Source organism: Anomaloglossus baeobatrachus, chromosome 3 (assembly GCF_048569485.1).
Source record: "Anomaloglossus baeobatrachus isolate aAnoBae1 chromosome 3, aAnoBae1.hap1, whole genome shotgun sequence".
NCBI lineage: Eukaryota > Metazoa > Chordata > Amphibia > Anura > Aromobatidae > Anomaloglossus > Anomaloglossus baeobatrachus.
This window is the reverse complement of record NC_134355.1, coordinates 310,346,520-310,366,156: the sequence shown is the minus strand read 5'-3', so window position 1 is coordinate 310,366,156 and position 19,637 is coordinate 310,346,520. Positions and strand designations below refer to the sequence as shown.

The 19,637-nt window shown below is 42.9% G+C and overlaps 1 protein-coding gene across 1 annotated transcript in view; it reads left to right on the top strand.

Annotated features, from left to right (window-relative positions):
- SLC35F1 (solute carrier family 35 member F1) overlaps window positions 1-19,637 on the top strand; it is a 563,999-nt gene that overhangs the window by 504,911 nt on the left and 39,451 nt on the right. The window contains exons 6-7 of the mRNA XM_075340020.1: window positions 6,889-6,941; window positions 17,754-17,908. Of these exons, the coding sequence (XP_075196135.1) occupies window positions 6,889-6,941; window positions 17,754-17,908 (208 nt within the window). The remainder of the gene's footprint in view (window positions 1-6,888; window positions 6,942-17,753; window positions 17,909-19,637) is intronic.

The following is a 19,637-nucleotide window of genomic DNA, read 5'->3' as shown; positions in this document are numbered from 1 at the left end:
ATTTTAAAAAAATATATATATATCTTATTTACTGAATATAAGTTCCTACTTGGAGGAATCAGAAGGTGCAACATTAATTAGTGCAACCTGTGTAACTGCAAAACGTAAGGGCATTACGGTGAGCAATTGGACTGCAAAAGGCCCAAATATTATTCTTGCACAGGAGCCCTTTTTTGTCTGTGCCCGATCTTGGTCATCAGCTATTCTTTTCTTTTAAGGGGATTGCAAAGGCTGAGACAGAGCTGCATTCATTTAACAGGATGGGCAGCAGCCTATTTCATTGCCATGAGATATTGAGGATCTTTGAAAAGAGAACATAGCAAACGTTTCTCTGTTTAGACCGAGGATGCACAATCTGGTAATACTATACTGTGCAGCCCCACCTATCAAGAGATAGCCAGGCTAGTCTGTGTCCGTATATATCAGACAGACACAGATGTAAAAATAAATCTCAAAACAGCAAAAAGCTAATACTCCGGATAATGGCAGCCTCCCACTAATAAGTACTAATGGCAACTTATTCAGAGAAGTGTGTAGCTGGCACAGTTATGAGGCTGCCAGTCTCTTACATGGGCATACCCTTTTACATTTTATTTTAGCCCTTGGGAGTGGAGCAATCTGACATTGTGAGATAGACAGGGTTATGATGAAACTATTTCATATTTTTTTGTTTTTCTTAATAAATGGGTAAGCCTCTGTTCATAATAGTGTCATATCTACCATTCAGTGACATTACATGTATTTGGGATCCATATTTAACCTTGACATCAAAAATATTGGAACCACGAATAAAAGAAGTCAAACAGTTGTGCACACATATCCTTGCTAATATAGATGAACAATATATCATTGGAACAAGTTATGTTTTAGATCACATGGAACTTTTGACAGGCCATCTCTGTTGGGAAATGTGATCTCCAATGACTGCTTTGATTTATATTTGTTTTCTATATTTTCTGTGCAGCATACACAGGATCAGAGCTATAATATTGATGCACATAACATTAACATTTTTATTGTAAATGTGTCCAAGATGAATTCTGTATCATAGTGGACAGCTTATTTGATAGCTCATCTGGTTATGTAGCAATGGCATGATTATTATGTGGCCATTCTGCAGTATTGAAAAGCTGTATTGATTACACTGTCAAAGTGACAGCTATTTACCATGGTAGCAGGTATCATTCTGACATTGATTGTTTCTATGATGGATAGATTTTGGTCGCAAGTAATGTTTCATTCATTTAACTCTGTCTCGTATTAGAATTAGCACACAATTACGGTGCATTTGTGGATGATATGAAAAATAAATTATCGTTACACAAATGGAAACACTTCATTTTATGTGCTCAGTTTATTTTTATTTTTTTAAAATATTTATTTAAATATTTATTTATTTTTAAATATTTTTAAATATTTTTTAAATATTAAACTTTTACATAAAATTTTTCTCATCAATTTATGAATTTGATTAATATGTTTGCAAATTGGAAAATCCAGCATTTATCTTGAAGTGACTAGCATTATACCACAACCACAGGTAATACTGTATTTAATTCTCATTACAATATAGAAGGAAAAGGTTTATGTTGGTGGAACATAGGTCATAAAGAGCTAGAATAACGTAAGTGCGATGTGTATGGTTATTGGCTGTGTTAATAGTTCCCAGTTTATCATTTAGTAGTCTTATGGGTATGAGCTCAGATACAACTACATACAGTACTGTGTACTTTAAGCTGGTGTTGAAAAATGCAGCAAAGTGAGAACGCTTTCAAAAATAGAAGGGTTAAAAGTTATTGAACTAACAAAGGAGAAATTCACCTGTAATCATCCTATGACCCCAAAACTACGCTAAAGCATCAATTATTTTCTGTACACTTGCACACAGTTCTTGTACACAGTTTTATAAGGAATTCAGCAGGAAATTTGTTACAAATATCTTGAAGAACTAACCACAGATCTTCTGTGGATGAATGCTTACACACATCCTTATGTCTCTTGATGTAATTCCAGACAGATGTGATGTTGATCAGGAGATTGGGTCTCTGTCTAGGCCATATTATCACTTCCAGGACTCTGTGTTCTGAAATAAAGCCACAAACATCCAGGGCACTTCCACCATGCTTCACTGTTACCTGGGGACACTCTTTGGTGTACTGTTCTCCTGTCCTTTGGCAAACAATTTGTCTTGTGTTACAGTTTAATATTTCAAACTTTGGCTTGTCAGTCCAGAGCACTTGCTGGCATTTTTCTGCACCCTAGTTCCTAATGCATAGTTGAGCCATTCTATCTTGTTTCCACTTTGAATGGATGGCTATTTGGCCACAGTTATAGCCAGATGGCCACAAAAAGTAAATGCATGTAGCTGTGTCCCATTTGTTGCTGGCAGTTCTCAGTTGATGGCACTGCTGGACATCTGCCGATTTTCGAAAGAGAGTAAGCATGATGTGTCTTTTATCACTAAGTTTCTTTGGCCGACTTATCCATCTATAGCTTTTGATGTTGCTCATTTCTTGGTGCTCATTTGAAAGAGCTTGAACAGCACATCTTGAAACCCCAGTCTCCCCAGTCTGCTCTCAACTCTTCATCTGGGAAAGATCTTGCTGATGCAGAATAACTACCTTTTGTCTTATTGCTGAGCTTAGTCTTGCAATAACGTGTGACCTATTACTGTCTTCCACAGTCTTAACTTTGTAGCAGAGATTTGCTGTACCTCACCGAGCTCTAAGCTTACTACACAGTTATAATATTCCTACCTACTTTGCAGCATGTTTCCACACCTAAAACCTTTGCACAGTAGTGTAAAATATGAGATTATAAACAGTGTTAAAGGGAACCTCTCAGGTCAAAAAAGCGTTATAACCTAAAAGCAGGAGCATGTGTGTGCTAGTAACGCCTTCCTACCCATCCCTGTTTTGTAATAATAAATATAATGTAATATGAAAGTAATAAAATAGTGTTTAATTACTTACATATTCGCTATGTAAATGAGCAGGGGCTGTAGCCCCATGGGCGTTGCATCGCCCTGTGGGCATTTGCATGCTTTCCATGGTATCACGTCCCTGTGGGTGTGATACCATATATTTACATGAGCGACCTCACGTCTGGTCCTTCAGAATCCCGCTCGTGCGCGCTTACCATTCTCGCCGCCTTCTCATCCTGGTGGTTACTTGCCGGGTTCAGACGCGCACTGCGCATGACCGGAACCGCAGGAGTCTTCTGAGCATGCGCAGTGCGCGTCTGAAGCCAACAAGAAACCAGGATGAGAATGCGGCGAGAATGGTAAGCGCACACGCGCAGGATTCTGAAGGAGCAGACGTGAGGTCGCTCATGAAAATCCATGGTATTACGTCCACAGGGGCGTGATACCATGGAAAGCATGCAAACGCCCACAGGGCGATGATACACCCATGGGGCTAGAGACCTATGCTCTTTACATAGGGAATATGTAAGTAATGAAACGTTATTTTATTACTTTCATATTACACATTATTACAACACAGGGATGGGTAGGAAGGGGTTACTAGCTCACACATGCTGCTTTTTTGACCTGACAGGTTTCGTTTAACGTGCTGTTACTTAGGCCTTGTACGCACACAGCATTTTTTCCGTGTTTTCGCACATTTTTTGGGTGCAGTTTTGGTCTCAAAACCGCATGCATTTCCTTCCCCAGAAAAGCCTATGAGATTTCAATTTTTCTGTCTGCATATTGCAGCTTTTTTTGGTTGCGTCTTTGTGGTGCCCACAAAAATGCAGCATGTCAATTCTTTCTTCATTTTTACTTGCGTTTTTGAGCCCTTCCAGTCAATAGATTAGCGCTGGCTCCCTGCACACGTAGTCAGGGTAAATATCGGGTAACTAAGCAAAGTGCTTTGCTTAGTAACCCGATGTGTACCCTAGCTACATATACAGGGAGCCAGCACTGTAAGCGGTGTACGCTGGTAACCAGGGTGAATATCGGGTAACCAAGCAAAGTGCTTTGCTTAGTTACCCGATATTTACCCTGGTTACCAAGCACTGCATCGTTACACGAGTCGCTGGTGGCTGCTAGCTGGTCGCTGGTGACATCTGCCTGATTGACAGCTCACCAGCGGCCATGTAGCAACGTACCAGCGATCCTGACCAGGTCGTATTGTGGTCGAAATCGGTGGTACGTCGTTTAGTGAGACGGTACCCTTAAAAAATCTACTGGGCAAAATCGCGATAAAAACACAGTAAAACCCAGCAAAAAATGCATGCCGAGGGTGTGGTTTTTTGGGACCAAAAACGTGCATCTTTGTGGTCACCACAAAGATGCAGCTTGCGCACATAGCCTTATGGCTCATGCACACATTACCACTCATTACAAGTACAGCAGTGTGAAGGAAGCCTTCAGCATCCTCTGCAGTGCTGTACAGGTGCCATACCTAGAAAACAGCTTTGTGCTTGAGCTCATACATATAATTTGAAAATTGAAAACCCTCACCCCTAATTTATTTTTCCTAACTGCTTAAAATGCCTCTTTTACCAGTTTTCAAAATACATTACTCAATAGAGCTTCATAAACGTGATGTGGTTTATTTATATTTAATTTGGAAATCCATGCCAGAATGGATGAATAACACTTTCTGAAAGTTTAAGTTAATCTGTGCCCAGCTAGCCTGATTGACAGCTCCTCCTGTCCCTCCTGCTGCTAAGACACCGCTCAGTACAAGCTGCACCTGTCAGGCTGGGTAGGTTAACAATGAATATACTTGATAAGTGAAACAAAGCAGTCCAGCTCAAATAAACAACAACTGCTTTATTACTTGAAAAATTCTTGTACACGGGCATCAGGTATTTACAAAGAGAAAACTATAGTAGCATGTGAAACAACACATTTCTGGTGTGCATCCACCCTTAATCATGATGACTGGATATACTTGAACTCATGAGCTCTCTTTATAGCTGAACTTATAAAACGCTCATCTTGATGTCACAAGGAGGTTTCTGCAAGCGTTGCTGATTATCATGACGATGTCAATATCTATGGAAACTTCAGATTCTTGCACTCTGCCTGCTAAATTGCCTGATGTCTGTGATCAGCGCAGGGTGATTGGGGCATCAACTCACAGACCTATAATCATAGGCAGGCTAGCAAGAGTTAATCTCTGCTACACTGCTTGTTAATCTCCTTGGTCACATGCTATGGGAAAGCCAGTCACATTTGCTTTCCTCCTATATATGCTGGGTGGAAGCTTCTTATAGTTCCAGCTATAGCTTGACTATACCTGGCCTGGAGAGGTGGATTTATCCAGGCTTACTGGTGATTGTGATATTATTGTTTTCTGCAGTTGTCATGTTAACTCTTGGTGTCCTTTTTGTTGCATCCTTACGTCTCTTGTTTTTCCCTTTAGTTTCTTACTGTTTATTCCTGAGAGTGTGCTTTGTGACTTAGTTGCTGGTATCTCTGTCTTTGTCATCTGTGTATTGATCACACTCCTGCCCCTTCATTCCCTGGGCGGAGGGGGGGAACAGATCAGCTTTACTCAGAAATATAGTAAGGTATGGGACACCAGTGTCTCCACCATCAGGGGTAATCTGGAGGACAGGGATTGATTGCCGAGGGTTCCCTACTGTGAGCATAAGAGCTCTTTGTCCCTTGCTATCCCACAGTCATACCGTGACACTTGAAATATTGAGGATTATACAGCCATTGTTACATGGATTTTCAAAGTAAATACACCAGTCGTATCAGGTCTAAGGGATCAATTTCATAATGTATACAATTTATATTGTGAAATGCGGTTACAGATCTCCTTTAATGGGAATTTCCTCACTTACAATAAAATAACAGCATAATTTTCCACAGATTGCATTGTAGGTAATGTTCGCAGTGCACAAATTTCTTAACTGAAAAGCAGGTATATGTTACAATTAAAGGACTTATAGGTTAGAGGTTTATCCGAGTACCTGTCGCTGGTTGCTATAGAATCAATTGTCCTTTTCCTGTAATTGAAAGCAATGAGGATTCTCATGTTAATGAAGATTATCTGATCACACTAATAACTGTTGAAATGTATGATTTTGTCACAAAGCATCATGGTCCAACCATTAATTTATGATTGATGCTCTTCTTTTATTACATTTTTTATAGATACATTAGAGGTGTTTTTCTCCATTAACTCAGTTTAGTCTTGTAAGTTTAATTATACAAGTCCTGCAAAACTAAAATGATATATCATGAAATCAGAATGAACTCCTATCATACATAATAAAATCTCTAATTCTGGATTTTGTATTACTTGCCAGTACTTTGATGGTATTAGATTCTGAATGACCCAAAATGTTAAACTCCCAATTATTAATAAAGATATCCCAAGGGACAAGTGTTCCATTTTTCATCTCTTAAAGAGGTTGCCGATCTCTTTTGTTCGAGGGCCTCTTCCTTCCACTACTTTAACATTCAGCGGAAATCCAAGGACAACCCATTTACTAATCCACTAAAACTTTCCTTTTGCTACTTTGCACTCCTGAGATATACGCCACCATTCACCAAATCCATTTTAAAGCCATTTTGCGCAAGTGTTTCATTCTACTGCAGCGCCGCCATAGGAGAAATGAAGAATTACACAATTACTATTGAAAGCAAAGGGCATGAGATGCTCTTTGGATCCTCTCTCCACTTCATCTGGTTGATAAAATCTCTGAATGCCTCACCCTACCCATTTAATTTATCCACTGAATTACAATTCAAATGGCGATAAAACAAGATTCATATTTCACTTAGATTGATATTTTTTTATTAAACCTAAGAAGTCTCATTGTGGCAGTGAATTGATTTATCTTCAGTCATATATTATTTGTATAATGAATTATTTTTTAGACGTATTATACTGTGTCTGTATTAAACCATGCATTGTCTTACAGAGCAATAATGGAGCACAAAGAGTTGCTAAAAGTGCCCTGGGACTGGCAAATAGGTAAGCCGTTTAAATCCCATCATAAATAATGCTTCACTAAACAATGAATAACGGCCTTGCAATCTATCAAAAGCCGAGTCGCTTCATAACATCTCCTAAATGAGCTCTCCACCTACTGACTTAAAGAACATTTACTGCGCCATTATCTTGGGTACAGAACAGCACCAACCGGAGATCAATGTGGAAATAAAATCACAGAGGATGACACTTTTACTCTAATATGAACTAAAGAATATGAGGAGTTTTAACTGCAATGACTATAAAAAAAAAATCCTGATGAAAATTCTAATTCGTAATTCTCTTAAAACAATACTGGCAAAAGCAAATAATGCATAAAACATATAAGCTAGCAGAAAATTAGGCCTGAATACGGGCATCATACATCTATATCTGCCCAAACGGGGATTTAATAGTACAAGATCTACTATTTGTTTCATTAAACAAGTCTTGGCAAAACAGTGAAATTAATTGCTAGGAATTATAGAAAGTAATTGAACCTTTGGTGAATATATTACCTGCTCACATAAATGTGCATAATATGTGCAGGAGGTCAGTATAATAAATTAATACATGTTAAATAGTGAGTAAAAAGAAGCTTGACTAACAATGTTTGTTTTTTGGCTTGTTTGTTTGTTTGTGGGTTTTTTGTTGTTTTTTTTTTAAATTGACCTTTGGCTTGATCTCAAACCATGGCGTCTAGGAAATCATCTTGAAAAATACTTGAGTCCCCAATTGACTTTCATTATACTCTGGTACTCATGCTGTACCATGCTACTGCTCTTAACGAGTACTGAGCACTCGAGCATGGTAGTGCTCACTCTTCACCAATTATGAACAATAAATATTTTATAGTTAATGATGAGCAAGCATGCTTACCACTGCTCGATACTTGATTGAGCGTTGGGGTGCTCGGGTACGCTCTGTGCTCAGTTAAACTGCCCAATCATTGACTTCCAACCATGCTCAAGTCCGAGCGTCTGACCTACTCAACTTGAGTAAAGAGCACTCGAGCATTTTTGCACACGCTCATCGTTATAGTCTGGGTTGTCCACTTTTATATTGATGACTTATCTTTCCATTTGGCTCTGACACTTGGCACCCACACCAGTTAGCTATTAACATCTTTGGTGGAACATGAAAACAGTGTTTGAAGTGGCGCGGCCAATTAACCCCTTAAATACCGCTGTCAATCGTGACAGCAATATCCAACAGGTTAAAAGACAGGATCAGCCCCCTGGGACCGTAATCATAGGTGCCGATCATTGCCATGGCATCCTGAGATCATCTGATGACCCAGGGTACAATAGCATCTGAGATTCTGCTATAAACAGGGTTTAACAGGCTCTGTCAGTGAATAACCGCTGTACACGAGTATAGGAGTGCAGGAGACCAGTGATCAAACTAAAAACTATTCATGTCCCACAGTAGGATCCACATTTTAAAAAGTCTGTGAAGCATCTATGGGTTCAAAATGCTGAACACAAGCCTACATGAACTCCATGATTGGTCTTGTTTCGAAAATGCTGCAACAAATGTGACATAGTGCCGGTAATCTATTTCAGCCAAATTTGTGTTCCAAAATAAAAATATTGCTCCTTCCCTTCTGAGCCTTGCTATTTGTCCAAACAGAGATTTCTAACCCCATGTGGGGTATCAGCATGCTCAGAAGAAACTGGGTAACAAATTGTGGGGTCCATTTTTTTTTTTTTTGTTCTATCCCTTGTAAAAGTGAAAAAAAATGGGAATAAAGCAACATTTTAGTGGAGAAATTACATTTTTTTTTTTTAATTCCTGTGTAGCACCTGAAGGGATCAACATTTTCCTGAAAGCAGATTTGAACTATGTGAGGAGTGCAGCTTTTAAAATGCTATCACTTTTGGGTAGTTTCCAATATATTTGCCCATCAAATTCCATTAAAATATGAATAAGTGCCAGTTTAGAAAATTTCTTGAAAAAATTGTGGCAAAATTTTAATCTTTTTAACATCCTAACAAAATTAAATGACGTATGAAAAATGATTCAGATGTAAAGTAGACATATGGGATATGATAATGATTAATTATTTTGTACTGCATGAATAATTGGTTTACGGATATAAAAAGTGAAAGTTTGAAAATTGCAGAATGTTCAAAATGTTCACCAAAATTCTGATATTTTCACTAATAGATACAAAAAATTAAAGCTATGTTTACCACTAACATAAAATATAATATGTCACAAAAAAATGTCTCAGAATCACTGGGATCTGTTATAGCATTCCAGAGTTATTACCACATAAAGTGACATTGATTAGAATTCCCAAATTTTGCCTAGTAATTAAGGTCAAAATTGGCTTGGTTACTAAAGAGTTAAGAACCAACCACCAGGATTTTGTGATATGAACTAAAGGCAGTGCCATACTGGCACTAACCTGCTGACTCCAGGCATACCAGTTATAGAAAGATGTGATGCATTGGCTGAAGAAATATCTGTAATCAAAGTTGCAAAAATGCACTGCAATTTGATTGCTGTGTGCAACATGAGTGGCCTTTGTGGGTCAGGTCCTCGGCTTTTATTCCTCATCCAGCGTCCTCCTGGCTTGCCCTCTTTTCTTTATTAGAATATTGCACCGCACTGCCATGGCTGTTATTGGCAGCGCATGCGCATTGCCACAGTAATTCTGTCTTCATTAAAATGGTGCAGCAGTCTGCACATGAGAGTACCGCAATCTCAGGCGCCATTTTATTGAACACTACAAGAGGCAATGGCCTAATATTCAAATAAAGAAAACAGGGAAAGCCAGGAGGACATCGGACGAGGAATAAACGCCTAGGACCTGACCCACAAAGGCCCACCCCTGTTGCACACATCAAAGTGCATTTCTGCAATTTTGATTAAAGATATTACTTCAACCAAGCATCACATCTTCTATAACAGGTATGCCTGGATTCAGCATCCTAGTGCCAGTATGGCACTGCCTTCACTTCATATAGCAAAATCCTGCTGGTTGGTCCTCACAACTTCAGGTGTTTATAGAACTGCCGGGTAAATTTTCCAAGCAAATCTCAGCTGTAAGCCTTTGTCTTATCTGCCTTGCATGTAAAAATTTTTCAACAAGCACCTTAAGCTAGGATCACACGTAGCGACGCAGGAGCGATCACAAGTGACGACTTACCTTATCAGGATCGCTGCTGCGTCGTTACATGGTCACTGGTGAGCTGTCAATTAGGCAGATCTCGCCAGCGACCAGTGACCAGCCCCCAGCCAGCAGCGACACGTGGAAGCGATGAAGCGATGCTGCGCTTGGTAACTAAGGTAAATATCGGGTAACCAAGCAAAATGCTTCGCTGGTTACCCGATATTTACCTTGGTTACCAGCGCACACCGCTTAGCGCTGGCTCCCTGCACTCCTAGCCAGAGTACACATCGGGTTAATAAGCAAACCTTTGCTTATTTACCCCGCGTGCAGGGAGCCGGCACTGGCAGCCTGAGAGCGGCGGACGCTAGTAACCAAGGTAAATATCGTGTAACCAGCGAAGCGCTTTGCTTGGTTACCCAATGTTTACCTTTGTTACAGCTTACCGCAGGCTGCCAGATGCCGTCTCCCTGCTCGCTTCAGTTCGTCGCTCTGTCGCTGTCACACACAGCGATGTGTGCTTCACAGCGGGAGAGCAACGTCCAAAAAATGAAGCAGGACATTCAGCAACGACCGGCGACCTCACAGCAGGGGCCAGGTCATTGCTGGATGTCACACACAGCGACAGCGACGGGACGTCGCTGCTACGTCACAGAAAATGATGACTTAGCAGCGACGCCGTTGTCGCCGTCGCTGTGTTTGACACCACCTTTAGCATTCCTAATCTTAACAGTGTGTAATATGTGCTCTGCTTGCCAGTTCAAGTGGTCATCATCTAACAATAAGTATACAATTAACATGATGATTTATGATTTTTGGCAAGCAGAAATGAATCCTGGCATTGTGTATTTTACACATTCTTAGGAGTCAGCATGCTACAGTACTTGACGAAAATTTTCCCTTGCTTAGAAAATCCCTTCAAGTCATCTTGAGTAGACTATTCTTTAATAGCAAATACTAATTTTTGGGGCTGAAGTCAACACTACCTCAATAAAATCTGCAAATCAATAAACAATAAACAAACTAACAAAAGGTTGATATTAGGCTATTTCATAAATAAACACAAGAATACAGCATAGTCATGCCACTAATAATAAAATCAGGTTATCTACCCATTTATCTGATAATTATACATTAATTCAGAATTTTATATATATTTATATATATAATATATATTATATACATACAGGGTGGTCCAAAAGTAGGTGGGCAGAGAAGAATAACAATTTGCTCTAACAGTTTCAGCATTTTAAGATTTCAAATACTCTTTTAAAGTCCATTTTCTTTGACCTGTATGTAATTTATTTGCCATTAGGGGTTATCTGAATTATCTGAAAAGAAAATAGATTTGGGAGAGATTTATCTGTGAAACTGACTCAGTTGCCCTTAGCAACCAATCAGATTCCACCTTTCATTTTCCAAAGAGTCTAAAGAATTAAAAGTGGAATCTGATTGGTTGCTAAGGACAACTGAGTCAGTTTAACTTTACACTATCCACCTACTTTTGGTCCACACTGTGTAATATCTAAATATATAATTGCCTTATTCTGTCTGTCTGTCTTGCTCCAAAATTGTGTCCTTACAGTGACAACTTTCGGATTGGCCGCCGGGCTCGGCCTGGCCCCGCCCACCCCCACGGATTGGCCGCTCGCCTCAGCCTGGCCCCGCCCCCCGCATGGATTGGCCGCTCGCCCCGACACTCCGCGCGCATCGACCGCTCGGCCACGCCCCTTCCCCCGAATTCAAACAAAGCCCCGACTCCCCCAGCCCAGACATAACCTTGCGATGCTGGGACGTGACGGAGCCGGTGTACGCTGGTAACCATGATAAGCATTGGGTAACTATATCATGGTTACCAGCGTACACCAGACATAACCTTGCGATGCTGGGACGGGACGGAGCCGGTGTACACTGGTAACCATGATAAACATTGGGTAACTATAGCATGGTTACCAGCGTACACCGGTGCGGTCAATAATGAAGTGTCATGCAGCGGTGAAAGAGTTAAAGACACTGCAAGACACTTCATTATAGGCAGCGGGCATCCCCAGAAGAGAGAAGAGAGAAGACAGAAGACCCCGCAGTCATACTCACCAGACGCCGACCGGGAGCAAGTGAGCGCATCAAGGTCCTGCAGCGGCGGAACACACACACACACACACACATAAGAACAGAAACACACATCAGATCACACTCACTCTCACACACTCACAACATCCGGCGATATCGCTTACTTCTCGGCGGCGATACTGTGCCCTGTGCAATGACCTTCCAGGACCTGCCGGAGGATCACATGGCCGGAAGCATGTGGTATCTCCGGATGTTGGGAGTGTGTGAGCGCGTATGTGCGATATCGTCAGTGTGTGTGTGCGTGTATGCGATCGGGTGTGTGCGTGTATGCGATCGGGTGTGTGCGTGTATGCGATCGGGTGTGTGCGTGTATGCGATCGGGTGTGTGCGTGTATGCGATCGGGTGTGTGCGTGTATGTGATCGGGTGTGTGCGTGTATGCGGTCTGATGTGTGACTGTGGAGCACGATGGGGAGTGCGCAGCATGGGGGATGGAGCACGATGGGGGGTGCGCAGCATGGGGGATGGAGCACGATGGGGAGTGAGCAGCATGGGGGATGGAGCACGATGGGGGGTGCGCAGCATGGGGGATGGAGCACGATGGGGGGTGCGCAGCATGAGGGATGGAGCACGATGGGGGGTGCGCAGCATGGGGGATGGAGCACGATGGGGAGTGCGCAGCATGGGGGATGGAGCACGATTGGGAGTGCACAGCATGGGGGATGGAGCACGATGGGGGGTGCGCAACATGGGGGATGGAGCACGATGGGGGGTGCGCAGCATGGGGGATGGAGCACGATGGGGGTGCGCAGAATGGGGGATGGAGCACGATGGGGGGTGCGCAGCATGGGGGATGGAGCACGATGGGGAGTGCGCAGCATGGGGGATGGAGCACGATGGGGGGTGCGCAGCATGGGGGATGGAGCACGATGGGGGGTGCGCAGCATGGGGGATGGAGCACAATGGGGAGTGCGCAGCATGGGGGATGGAGCACGACGGGGAGTGCGCAGCATGGGGGATGGAGCACGATGGGGGGTACGCAGCATGGGGGATGGAGCACGATGGGGGTGCGCAGCATGGGGGATGGAGCACAATGGGGAGTGCGCAGCATGGGGGATGGAGCACGATGGGGAGTGCGCAGCATGGGGGATGGAGCACGAAGGGGGGAACAGCATGGGGGATGGAGCACGATGGGGGGTGCGCAGAATGGGGGATGGAGCACGATGGGGGGTGCGCAGAATGGGGGATGGAGCACGATGGGGGGTGCGCAGAATGGGGGATGGAGCACGATGGGGGGTGCGCAGCATGGGGGATGGAGCACGATGGGGAGTGCGCAGCATGGGGGATGGAGCACGATGGGGGGTGCGCAGCATAGGGGATGGAGCACGATGGGGGGTGTGCAGCATGAAGGATGGAGCATGATGGGGGGCGCACACCTCCCCCCAAAACACACACACCGCCACACACGCACCGCACAACACACCACACACACACACACTGGGAACCACAAACATCGCCCTACACAGACACCCACACACACAGACAATGCCGCACACACACAACACCCAACACACAAACACCGCGGCACACACAAATATACGCACATACCGCACAACACACACATTGCACAAAACATACCTCCCCCCAAAACACACCCACGCACCCCACACCCACACAGACAACACTGCAGACACACAGCGCTCCACAAACAACGCAACACACACAACGCAACACACATACAACACCGCTCACACCCCCCGCCACACCCAGACAACACCCAGAACATGTACAGCGCCCTACACAAACACTTAGCAACTACACACAACATCTATATATATAATTTTTCAATAAAAAAGAGATTAAACATATATATATATAACAAAAATCATACATTAACTACACAATACGTAAATTCTAGAATACCCGATGCATAGAATCGGACCACCTTCTAGTATATATATATATAAGTCAAAATAGCAAAACAAGGTGATTCAAAACTGTCTTGGCTACTGTACTTGGGTGGCCACTTACTTGAATATTTTATTAAAGGGAATCTGTCACCAAGTTTTTACTGTCCCATCTGAGAACAGCATAAGGCTGTGCCCACGTGTACGCTCTGCACCGCAGCGTACAAGGTCCGCTTCAGAGCGCATCTGAAAAGCTCTGTTCTGAAGCGCCTGGTGCCTGGAGAATTCATGTGCCCTGAATGCTGCCTCTCCCTATAGACAGCATGCAAAGCGCACAAAAGAAGTGACATGTCACTTCTTAGAACGCAGCAATTTGGCAGCAGTCGAATTGCTGCGTTCTAATACGCCACGTGGGCATGGGTTAGGCACAATCTTCATAGATTGTGCTGGGGATGCAGGACGCATGTAGTTACGCTGCGGTGCAGATCGCAGCTTAACTGCATGAAAATACGCTACGTGGGCACAGAGCCTAATATAGAGACAGAGACCCTGATTTCACCGATGTGTCATGTACTGCGAAGTTTGCTGTAGTTTTAATAAAATCACTGTTTCATCAACAGGAGATTTTCACTAGAGTACTTGTAATCTACTCTGATGTAGTCCTCCATATAAACCCCACCACTGATGGGCAGCTGGCTGGGAATAAGCACCCAGTTAAAAACTCACCTTATAGGAAATAAAAAACGCTTCAAAAATAGGCTGTGTGGTTGGAAAAGAAAGAGTCTCTTGCTGCAAAGTACCGTATTTTTAAGATTTTAAGACGCACTTTTCCTCTCAAAAATTTGGGAGGAAAATGAGGGGTGGGTCTTATAACCCAAATGTAGTTTACCGGGAGGTGGTGGAGAGGGCTAGCAGGATGCAGGGGCAATGCTGCGGGCTGCTGGCGCTGTGCTGGGGGCCGCAGTGCTTGTGACCACAAGCCGCTATGCTGGGGGCTGCTGTGCTGAGGGTCGCAGTGCTGGGAGCCACTGTGCTGGGGGGCAGAGAGGCAGGGGTCATCCTTAAGTCAGCAGTGTGGCTTCAAATAATGGTGCCTGGAGTCAGCTCACGTGCCGCCTCCAGCCCAGCAGTGGACTTGAGAAAATGGCGCCCGAGGTGGTGCATGTGCAGATGAGATCTCGGCTTGTCATTGAGCTGAATCAATCTGCTCTGAATCTGAATCAGAGCTCAATCTGTGTACGCGCTGACTCCGGGTGCCATTATTTGAAGCTGCACCACAGACCTAAGGATGGCCCCTGCCTCACCGCCCCCACAGCACAGCGGCAGCAACCTCCAGCACAGCGGCCCCCAGCACAGCAGCCCCCAGCCCAGCAGCCACCAGCCCAGTGCCAGCAGCCCCTAGCACCCAAGGGTGGCTGCTGCCTCACCTGAACCACAGGAGCCTCCAGCACAGTGGCCCACAACCTACAGCAGTTTCTTGACCTTGACTGCCTCAAGCCACCAGCAGCGAGCATCTGGGACAGCCGCCGCACCATCGCCCTTCTCCACCAATGCCTCTGCCTACTGTGACCCTGCTCCACCACCACTTCCGCCCCCCTCCAGTAAGCCACCACCGGATTATAAAATGGAACCCATTTTTTTTTTTTTACTTTTTTTTTCTCGAAATTTGGGGTGCGTCTTATAATTCGGTGCATCTTATAAACCGAAAAATAGAGTAGTTCAATAATGGTTTTGTTATTCCGACCATGCATTTGAACCCTGTACTGGCATCTTTTTTAATTCATAAAAAACATCAGAAAGTGTTTACAAGTACAGAGGGGTTTTTAAAGCCTGAACTGATTCCTACTAATGATGAGTGAGCATGCTCGCCACTGTTCGATACTTGTTCAAGCATCAAGGTGCTCAGGTACTCGTGATGCTTGATACAAAGAGCGAGCTCCCTTCAGTGAATGATGGGAGCCGGCACCCCAGTGAGAACCACATGTAGTCTCTGAATGGCTCTCACTTGGGGTGAAAACAATGTTTTGGATGATATGTAATAAAAAAAATGCCTGCCCACTCTCACCTGGAAATGCGCTATTTATTACTGTCTGTATGTGGGCGAAGAGTCGGACTGCTCAATAATTAAATTCTATTATACTCATAACTCAAGTCATCATCAGAGCATCCAACCAGCTCGACTCGAAAAAAAGAGCACCTGGGCATTGTAGTGCTCACTCATTATTAGTGCCTACATGAAATGGTCCCTACATGAAATGCTGCCTACATGTGAACCACTCATTTAGGGGAGGGTACAGAAATAATATAAAAAAAACAACACAGTAAAGATAAACAAGTTTATAAGTTGGTGGGAAAAAAATGCAAATAAACCAGTTGAAAAGCTAGTTAGTACAAAATGCAAGGAGTAAAAAAAGTAAGAAAAAAAGGTGTAGAAGAAGTGTACAAAGTGAGCGGCAATGAAAATACAGAAGAGTAGTGGAAGAAAAAAGGAAAAACAAAAAAATAATAGAATAAAAGAAAAACTTAATCAGGATAGAATTGTGAAAAAGATGAAGAAATAGGAGATAATGGGAACAGATAGAGGTGACTACGCTTACTTTATACTAATAGCACATTCGCACTAAAATCTGAGGTATAATGTGGTCACTATAATGGAGTAGCAAAAACCTTGTGACACGCTCCCTTTATAACTAGAATATTGCTGGTTGGGGATGGAATTCTAATTTTATAGATTTTGTGAATTTAATACATGAGGCTTAGCTTAACTGGTATTTCAAATGCCCATTGAACCTATGTATGTTACTTTTAAAGAGATTGTGTTTGTTTACAAAAAATTCTGATATAATAACACTTAGGCCTCATCCAAAAATGTATAAAATTGGGTCCATCATATTGAGGAACAACAGATTTTTGTAATGTGCAAAAAAAAGACTGTTTTTAATCACTATGCTGGATCCAATTTTCACCCATTTTTTAACTCTTATCAATTTTTTTTACATCAATGTGGCATCTGTTGTTCTCCTACACAAAAAAGCCCAAAACATTTCCAACCTTTTACAGACAGCACTCCGATAACACATGAACAGCATTTTGCTTTTGGAGTGAAATAAGTGAAATTTCTACTTGTAGTCCAAGTCAGCGTTGATTCCCAGTTTTCTCTGTTAGTATGTGCTTTCACTCCTCCCTCCCAGACACTGACTTTCACAGCTTGGTACCTGATCTGGAAGACTAGTGGTCTCAGACGCCAATGAGCTGTGATTGACAGCATCTGAGTGGAAGGGGTGAATGTGCACGCCCTCAGAGAAGACTCTGAAGAAACGCCCAATTGGTCTGCAAGCAGAGATTTCCTATAATGCCCTTCAAAAGAAAAAAAAGTGTGAATATCTTTGCATTGGAGAGACACAATGCAAAATGGAAAAGAGCAGCAGAATCAGGTGAACATAGTGATTTTTACGAGGTATTTAACTACATTTCTTTCAACAAGTGACTGGTCCTCTTTAAATCAATGGGTATAAACTTCATGCCAAATATAATCTTTAAGCAATAATGACACTATGTTTGGACAAAGACAGCACATGTTTTATTTCTAATTACTACCCTTTTTGGACAAAGAATAAATACTGTTACAAAGTAGATCCACTTTATGAAATCTGCAGAGATCCTTTTTAGTACGAACTGTTAAGCAGCATAGTTTTTAGTAATTGTAATGTTTGTCTTATAGGACTGTTGTATGTGGGATTCACTGCCTGCATGTTTGGCCTCTACAGCTTCCTCCCCGTGGTTATAAAAAAAACTAGTGCCACTGCCATCAACCTGTCCACACTAACAGCAGAGCTCTACACCTTTTTCTGTGGTCTTTTCTTGTTTCACTACAAGGTAAGTCTAAGTTTAACCAAAGAAGACATATGGTATCCCATATAATGGTTACAATAAATATATAAATAGATAGATGGATGGATTGATGGACAGATACATGGATGGATGGATGGATGGATAGATAGGTGGAAAGAAGGAAATCTAAATTGATAAAAAAAAAAGTAACAGGGTTACAACCTAAGTTTTCCTATTTCAGGGAGTTAATATTATTCTTAGAACAGATGCAAAAATGTATTATCTATGAAAATCAGGAAGATACTGAAAATACCACAACATACCGCATGCTAGTAATTTTTGTCTTTGAAACCTGAGCATTGTGACAAATGATTCTGTATGCGGCTCACATTCCAAGAGGAATACAAAGTATATTCCTTTCTTTTTGTATTGTTAAAATATTCCAGACCGCATGCCTTTTACAGTAATAGTTTCTTGTAGGTGAATTTCATTTAATACAGTAAAATATATAGGGTTATTCTGATATACCAATGTATAGCTTATTTGTAGCTATATTTTGCTTTGCAAGGCTTACAATAACACCTTAAAGGTCATTTATAAACTGCAAAATCTTCTGGATGGCAATACATGCATTTGTTACCTACTTTTATCCTTATGCTATAACATGTCAGTTATGATAATAGTGTCTTATACAATTTCCCCTGGAGTTAGGGACATATTGTTGTTCATTTTCTCTCTTAAAGGGATGGTCCGAAGGCTGAAGAAATTTCAGTCTAAATCCCTATCTATTTATTGCCTCAATCTAAACTAATTTCTAATATGGCTGCATTAAAAGTTCTTATCCTTCCCTAACAACACTAAAGCCTGCTTTACACGGTACGACCGATGGTGCGATTTCACAATCGATCGTACCCGCCTCCGTCCTTTTTGCGTCACGGGCAAATCGCTGCCCGTGTCGCACAAAGTTAGTAACCCCCGTCACACATACTTACCTCTCGTGCGACCTCGCTGTGGGCGGCGAACGTCCACTTCCTGGAGTGGGAGGGACGTTCGGCGTCACAGCGACTTCACACGGCCGCCAGCCAATAGAAGCGGAGGGGCGGAGATGAGCGGGACGTAAACATCCCGCCCACCTCCTTCCTTCCACATAGAGCCGGCGGAGGCCGCGGGAGGCAGGTGAGCTGCTCATCGTTCCCGTGGTGTCACAGGGAGCGGCGTGTGCTACCACGGAAACGATGGTCAACTAAATTCAACGATATTATGGAACCTAGCGAGCAGTACCCGACTCACGATTTGTGAGCGATACTGCGTCGCTAGGAGGTGTCACACAGGCCGGCATCGCCAGCGATGCCGGATGTGCGTCACAAAAACCGTGACCCCGACGATCTATCGCACGATAGATTGTCTGGTGTAAAGCAGCCTTAAGTACTATTGATTTGTTTTCCCCTCCTACCTGTTTGATGATGCTTCGTTTGAGATTCCCAGTGCTTGCTGGGATACAACAAAGCGTCACCAGGGGGCAGAGGCTGCAGTCACTGACATAGTCTATGCCCTACCTAAAATGATGCATCATCAGTGACGCTTGTTTCAGGGGCTGGGCTGGTCCCTGTGCGCTGTTATTGTACAATTTGCACAGTGACAGTACCCTCAGTGTTGCCAGCTCAGATCAGTAGACAACACAGCAACACAGAGCAGCTGTTTGCGGTGCAAGCAGTGGAAGCAGGCGGCTGGAAATACTCAGTTTCTAAGCTGCCCCTTCAACTGATAGTGGTTG